We start from the raw sequence: 6,937 nt of genomic DNA, 5'->3' as shown, positions 1-6,937 counted from the left end.
AATTATATTAAAATGTTTTTCAAAACTTTTCTGTGCGTCTTGCTGGTGCCCTGGGTGCCCCAGGGCCTGGCTGTCTGGCTATGCGGCCCTGCTGCAGTCTGAAGCTGCTTCCTACTGCGAGGCTTGGGCAGCATCCAAATAGCCATCAGCCACAGCCGCATCCGTATCCGTGCCTTGTGACTTGTTTGAAACCCAAACAAAATGTTATGCGTTTAAAAGCTTACTGGGCTGCTCGGGGACCAGTGTTTTGAATGAACCTCTTCGAGTGTCTCTTTCAACTTAGCTGGTAGCTACTGTTCCCCAGCAGCCACCAGAGGCAGGGCAGAAGAGCAAGAGCAGGGGATCCGCCTGCATGAGTCTGTCCCTTCAGGGTGGCCTCGCCTTCAGGGACTGGATTGTAGGCATGGTTTCAATAACACAGCGGTGTGAAAGTTTAAGAGTTTTTAGTACTTACGGACCCTGGGTGGTACACAGCATGCCTAGAGGACACACACACACACACACACACACACACACACACACACACGGAGATCAGGGAGCACAGGGAGAGGGAAGGGAGGGACGGACCTTTGGGCCAGCAACTTTATCCAGTTAAGTTTCCTCTGGAGAGCTCTAACTGGTGGATTTAAAGCAAGCAGGCGAAAAGGCAGAGGCGGGAGGAACTTGAACCAGAGTTTGAAGCTGCAGTAGTGCCCTGTTATCACGTCACTGCATGTTTATCTCTGGCCACCAGCTAGAGCCATTTGCGTGGGGTATCGTACTGGCGACTGTCAATGGTGACTCAGACTTGCTTCTGTTATTAAAAGTTAAACATATTGGGAAATGGATGCTGAAGTAACAAAAAATTATAAGCACTCACCAGAACCGGAATCACCATTTGGAACATTAGTTTTTTGTGCAGATGTAATTAGAAGTTTCCATTTGCTATTATATTTGGAAAGTGTCCCACTCACTGCAGAACTGACTGTAAGAACGCCATAGGAGGGAGGGTGGGGCTACAGGCCAAAAGTACAAGTCTTCCTCCAAGAGGATGGCCTCTGTTAGAAAGTGTGAGACACAGGGTCAGGGTGAGAAGATATTACATCTCAGGGCTGCTTGTGTTGAACTGGTCAGGGAAGAAGGCATGAGATAAAATTTAAGCAGGGGGAATCATAGATTACTGAATCTCTTGCAGGGAAAATCATATGGTAACTGTCTAGATGCTTCTACTGTTATTCTGATGGCTTTGGGATGTCAGGGAATGAGTTCCATTTGGTGGTGCTCAAATCCTGGTATTCCTCTATACAAGTGGGAGTTTTTTAAATCAGGATGACTTGCTTTGATATTTAAAGCATGTCTCCTTAAAACAGCTAATACTGTATATTTCCTAAGATGGTTTCCAAAGCTCTTTTGTGTATATTACCTTACACACATCCTATTAGCTATTCCTTCCTTGACACGTTTGGCTTCTAAGATGCCACTCTCTCCCAGTTTGGTTCCCAGTTTCTTGACCATTTGGTCTTGAGATTCTTTTCCTTTACCCACTAATAATTTGGTGTCCCAGGGTTAGACTGAGAACCCTGGTTATGTGTACTCCCTGGGAGACTGTAGTGTATCTACTCTTTTACCTCAGGATGTATGTTTGCAGATGATTCAGAAGTCTCAGTCTTCATCCCTGACCACTCCCCCTATCTTCATATTCATATCCAGCTGACTGCTGGACATCTCCACTTATATGTTCCACAGACACCTTGAACTTAATGTGCACAAATATGAATTCATCTTTAAAGATTGACTGCTTTTCCTACATTTTTTTCATAAATGAAGACAGAAACCTAGGAATCAACGTTGACCTCTTCCACTCCCTCACATGTACTCAGCCATTCCTGCCTATTTTACCATTTCAATATCTCAATTTCATTCCCTTTTCACATTGCTACTGTGCTAATTCAGATCTGTAGTTTGCGTTACTCGAGCCATTACAATTCCTTAATACCAGGTCCCCATGTTGCCCATGTTAATTCCTGCATCCCCTGCCCCTTCCCTGCTTGCCCTCCACACAGCTGCTAGAGACCTGGCTAGTTTACCTCTCCAGCCTCATGCCTCACTTTTCATTTTCCACTTCGTTTTACCTTGTTATCATCCTTTTGTGAATATGCCTGCAGCAGCCAGTATGCAACCATGATCTTTGAGAGGAAAAGTCTTGTGCTAAGGATGGCAGGTCAGAAAGATGGAGCGAATCTGGACTGTTGATAACACCACTGTGCCATCACATCAGCCTTGAACTAGCTACCTCTGACTATTCGCAAGAATAACCACCCCCAAACTATTTAAGCTACTGTTAATTTAGGTATTTGTCTTATTCTAGTGATACATCAAACCTCAGAGAAATTAGTAAAAAAAATCGGTTGTGTTTTCAAGAGGCCTCAGAGCCAGAAATGGCCTTTTCTCCACCAAAAGTAGAGTCTGGTTTGGGCAATGTTAATGCCAACTGTTAAATTCCTGTTACATGTGAATAAGCATTCTTGCCAATAGCAGAAAATACAGAAGCTTGTTACCAACAAACTTCACGTTAGGCCAGGCGTGGTGGCTCATGCCTGTAATCCCAACACTTTGGGAGCCGGAGGCAGGAGGATCACTTGAAGGCAGGAGTTTGAGACCAGCCTGGTCAATGTAGTGAAACCCTGGCTCTACTAAAAATGCAAAAAGGGCATGGTGGTGCACACCTGAGATCCCAGCTACCCTGGAGGCCAAGGCATGAGAATCACTTGAACCTGGGAGGCAGAGGTTGGAGTCAGCCGAGATCATGCCACTGCACTCCAGTCTGGGAGACACAGAGAGACTGTCAGAAAAAACAAATAAAAAACTACACCTCAGTATGAACTAGAGGTCACTCATTCAACATACTAAGAATGTGAATCCTGATGAGAGGATAAAGCAAATCAAAGCATTCTGAGGAGCAAGGGTTAGACAGGGTTGGAAGGGAGATTTGGGGCATCGTAAGTACTCTGGAAATAGAGAGGTCATCCAGAAAAGAGAAAGAAAAAACGGCAAGGGATTCCAGGGCCAGCTTTAATTGCCAAGATTTACTAGTTTTTGATTACCGCTTTATTGGAAAAGTTCGGTTTTGAAAAAATTAAGTGGTTTGATGCTATGGTCTGAATGTTTTTGTTCCCCCAAATTGTTGAAATCCAATCCCTAAAGCAATAGTATTAAGAGGTAGGGCCTTTAGGCTCTGCCCTCATGAAGGGGATTAGTGCCCTTATAAAAGAGGCCTGAGGAAGTTTGTTTGCCCTTTCCACCACATAAAACACGGCAAGAAGGTGCCATCTTTGAAGCAGAGAGTGGGTACTTACCAGACACCAAATTTGCTGATGCCTTGATCTTGGACTTCCCACCCTCCAGAACTGTGAGCAACAAATCTCTATTGTTTGTAAATTACTCAGTCTAAGGTATTTTGTTATAACAAACTAAACAAAGACAATTGACTTTTTTTCAAAAAAGGATAGCCGCCGGGGGCGGTGGCTCATGCCTGTAATCCCAGCACTTTGGGAGGCTGAGGTGGGCAGATCACGAGGTCAGGAGATCGAGACCATCCTGGCTAACATGGTGAAACCCTGTCTCTACTAAAAATACAAAAAATTAGCTGGCCGTGGTGGCGGGTGCCTGTAATCCCAGCTACTTGGGAGACTATGGCAGGAGAATGGTGTGACCCTGGGAGGCAGAGCTTGCAGTAAGCCAAGATCACACTACTGCACTCTAGCCTGGGCCACAGAGTGAGACTCCGTCTCAAAAAAAAAAAAAAAAAAAAGGATAGCCATAATAGGATTTGACAGCCTGATTATACTCTATTAAACGAAAAGTAAACATGAAAAATGACAGTCTATTTCAGAACATCTTGACATGTGTGAATATGAAAGAGTAAGTTTGTCTTCATGGTCCCCAATGGCAGCTGCTTAGCCTTGAATGCCACTTCCTTTTCTTATAGTTTTCTCTACAAAATAACTGTTTTTGGGGGAAAATGGATGGTGGAGCACACAAGATGGTACAGTCAAAGCTAGGAGATGACTTTGAGTGGACCGGCTACTTTTGCAGCAGGTCAGCAAGAATCCATCCCATCTTCTACCTTAAAAGCAAAGGCTGACTAATATTAGTTTATGGAAAATAGGCAATTATACAAAATACAGAATTGGAACCAAAATTTGTTTTTAAAATGTGAGTTTTTAACACTTAAAGGATTTCATTCTTAACTCTCAATTATATAATTACAAAAAAAAAAATCCAAGTTTCAGGAAAACATACTTAATCCTAACATAAAATTCATGTCACTTATCACAAAGACAGTCAAGTGTATAAAGGAGAACCAAAACAGAAGCAGTATTTACAAATTTAAACTACATGAGATGTTGTGAACAATCTTTTGTTGATAAACAGCACATTACATACTTTTACATACTACATTTCAAAAATGCATCTGTGAATAATATGATAAAGCGCATAGTGTTGAAGACTTTAAATTAAATCCAAGGTCATCATGTTGAAGACCTGAAATTAAATTCAAGGTTGTAGTGATGAAAAATTTAAAGTCAAGGTCTTAGCGATAAAGACTTTAAATTCAAAGACAGATTGTCTAAGGACAAACCACTAGCATTCAAGTTGTTTAGTCAATTAGTTCTCTGTGAGTACAAAATATTAGGAATCACTAAATGGATTAGCCTAATTACAAATTTTGATCATTTCTAAACTCACAACTGCAAGAAGTCTTTTCACAGAATCAGTCACATAGTTTCTCTCTATCCTTGTGCAGGTATTTTAAATCCTTATTCAAAACAGTTCCCTCTCCATTTCTAGATTTTTGTAAGTATAAAATATTTTAAAACAAAGGTATGTCCATTCCTTAGCTAGAGAACTATTATTCCATTGACTCCTGGAAGAGAAAAAAAAGATTCCCATTTCCTCCTCTACCTCAAAAACACAAAGTGAACCCAAACAATCCAATTCCTAATGTAGTGTCACATAGAACCCAGGGCCTGAAACAATATTTCATGCTAGTTTTCCTGCTATATGCAGAGAACAATTTAGTTATTTACATTATTGAGAAATCTATTTAACAGCCTAGAGTCATCCTAGTGCTTCCATCAGCAGAAGGCTTGCTAAAAGAGGCGTGAGCAGCGGCGTCTGCGAATGGGAACATCAAAGACTCTCCTCCGTCTCTCCTCTTCATCATCTTCATCTGATTCATCCATATCTGCTGAATCATCATCCTCATCTTCCTCCTCTTCCTCCTCCTCCTCTTCTTCCATCTCTTCATATTCATCAGGACCCATTTCCTTGAAAGAGAAAACAATCTTTTGATAAGAAGAGCATCTATCACTTTTTTACAGTTATTTCATGTAAATTCTCATTTATCTAGAATTCAAACAACCAGACCAGCCAAATATGAATTTCCATAGACTTGAACCGTGGATTCTCACAACACACATGCTGAAGCAAGATTCTGGAGTGGATTCTGTATCTTGTGTTAAATAATGCTCAGTGTGGTTTTTTTTGTTGTTGTTTAATGGAAGATCTTCTTTTTAAAAAAATTATTTTTTCTTAGAGACAAGTTCTTGCTATGTTGCCTAGGCTAGCCTGGAACTCCTGGGCTCAAGCAGTTCTCCCACCTCGGCCTCCCGAGTAGCTGGGACTATAGGTGCATGTGACCCAGCCCAGCTCAGTATGGTTTTAAGGGTAAATATTTCACTAAGCCAGTACTTTTTATACAGTAGTTGGTAATTCATAGAAGGTAGCAAACAGACCACCTGTAACAATCCAAGATACAGTTTTACTGAGCTTATATTCATATACTGAATAATTATTAAGCTATATACTTACAGAAAAGAGGATATGAAAATATTAATCAAGTATGACCTCTACTGGTAACTTTTATGCACTGTCAATAAGAGATCTAAGATTTTTACTGAGCTCCTACCATAAAGACACATCATTTCAATTCAACCATCAGTAGCCTCTACTTTTTTAAAAAATATTTTTATTTTTTTAGTGGCTTGAAACAACAATAGTCATTATCTCTCATGGTTCATGTGGGTTGGTATTTGGGAAGTATTCAGTGGGGTGGTTCTGGGTTGGGGTGTCCCGTGATGTTGCAGTCAGATGGTAGCTGGAACTGCAGTCATCTCACAAGCTTCTTCATTCACATGTCTGGTACCCGCGCAGGATGATCCAAATATCTGGAGTCTGAAACAGCTGGGGCTCCTGGGTACCTCCCTCTATCTCTGTGTGATGTCTCTACATGGTCTCTTCTGCATGACGGCTTCATGGTAGCTGGACTTCTTACATGGTGGCTCAGGGTGTCAAAGACACATGTCCCAGGAGAGAAAGACAGAACCCTAGGCTGAAGGAATATTACCTTTTTCTAACTCAGAAATCACAGTGTCACTTTGCCGATTCATTATAAGTACATACCTAAGATCAACCCACACTGGAAGGAAATGACAGCCTCTATTTTAAAATTACCTTGTTGGAGGCTCTCAGATTAGGACAGTAGTGATGTTGAACATGCATCTGAATATCTTGGAAGTGTCAATTCCGCCCATGCAATGTCTGTAATCAAGCCATGACTTACTCTGCTGTCAATGTTCTCTCTCACACATTTGAAGATGCAATGGGAGGGGTTGCTACATTGAACAGAATTCTGAACAGCAAGGACCTACTTGGTATTCTGGAAAGTATGGGGCAACTTGAGGAGTGATGCCAGCCAGAGTCCTTCCACCAAGGCTTTTATGGTGTTATGTGACCCAGCACCCCATTATCCCTCTGATCTCATCTCCAGCCCCTCTCCCTGTTCACTGCACTCCAGCTACACTGGCCTCCTTGGGTCAAGCACACCAAGCACATTACTGTTTTGGAACCTTCACACATGCTGCTCCTTTGCTTCAAACACTCATCTCCCACATAT

General features: G+C 41.8%; 1 protein-coding gene across 2 annotated transcripts in view; it reads right to left on the bottom strand.

Moving 5' to 3' along the window:
* Nucleotides 1-4,168: 4,168 nt before the first annotated feature.
* The window catches only part of FBXO3 (F-box protein 3), a 33,788-nt gene continuing 31,019 nt past the window's right edge, over nucleotides 4,169-6,937 (bottom strand). The window contains exon 11 of one of the 2 annotated variants that reach the window (XM_055281982.2): nucleotides 4,169-5,309. In XM_055281982.2, the coding sequence (XP_055137957.1) occupies nucleotides 5,133-5,309 (177 nt within the window). In that variant the 3' untranslated portion in view covers nucleotides 4,169-5,132. The other variant, XM_055281981.2, reaches the window with a different exon arrangement.

This window comes from Symphalangus syndactylus, chromosome 6 (genome assembly GCF_028878055.3).
Source record: "Symphalangus syndactylus isolate Jambi chromosome 6, NHGRI_mSymSyn1-v2.1_pri, whole genome shotgun sequence".
Lineage (NCBI taxonomy): Eukaryota > Metazoa > Chordata > Mammalia > Primates > Hylobatidae > Symphalangus > Symphalangus syndactylus.
The sequence above is the reverse complement of the archived record's forward strand: the minus strand, read 5'-3'. Positions and strand labels throughout refer to the sequence as shown.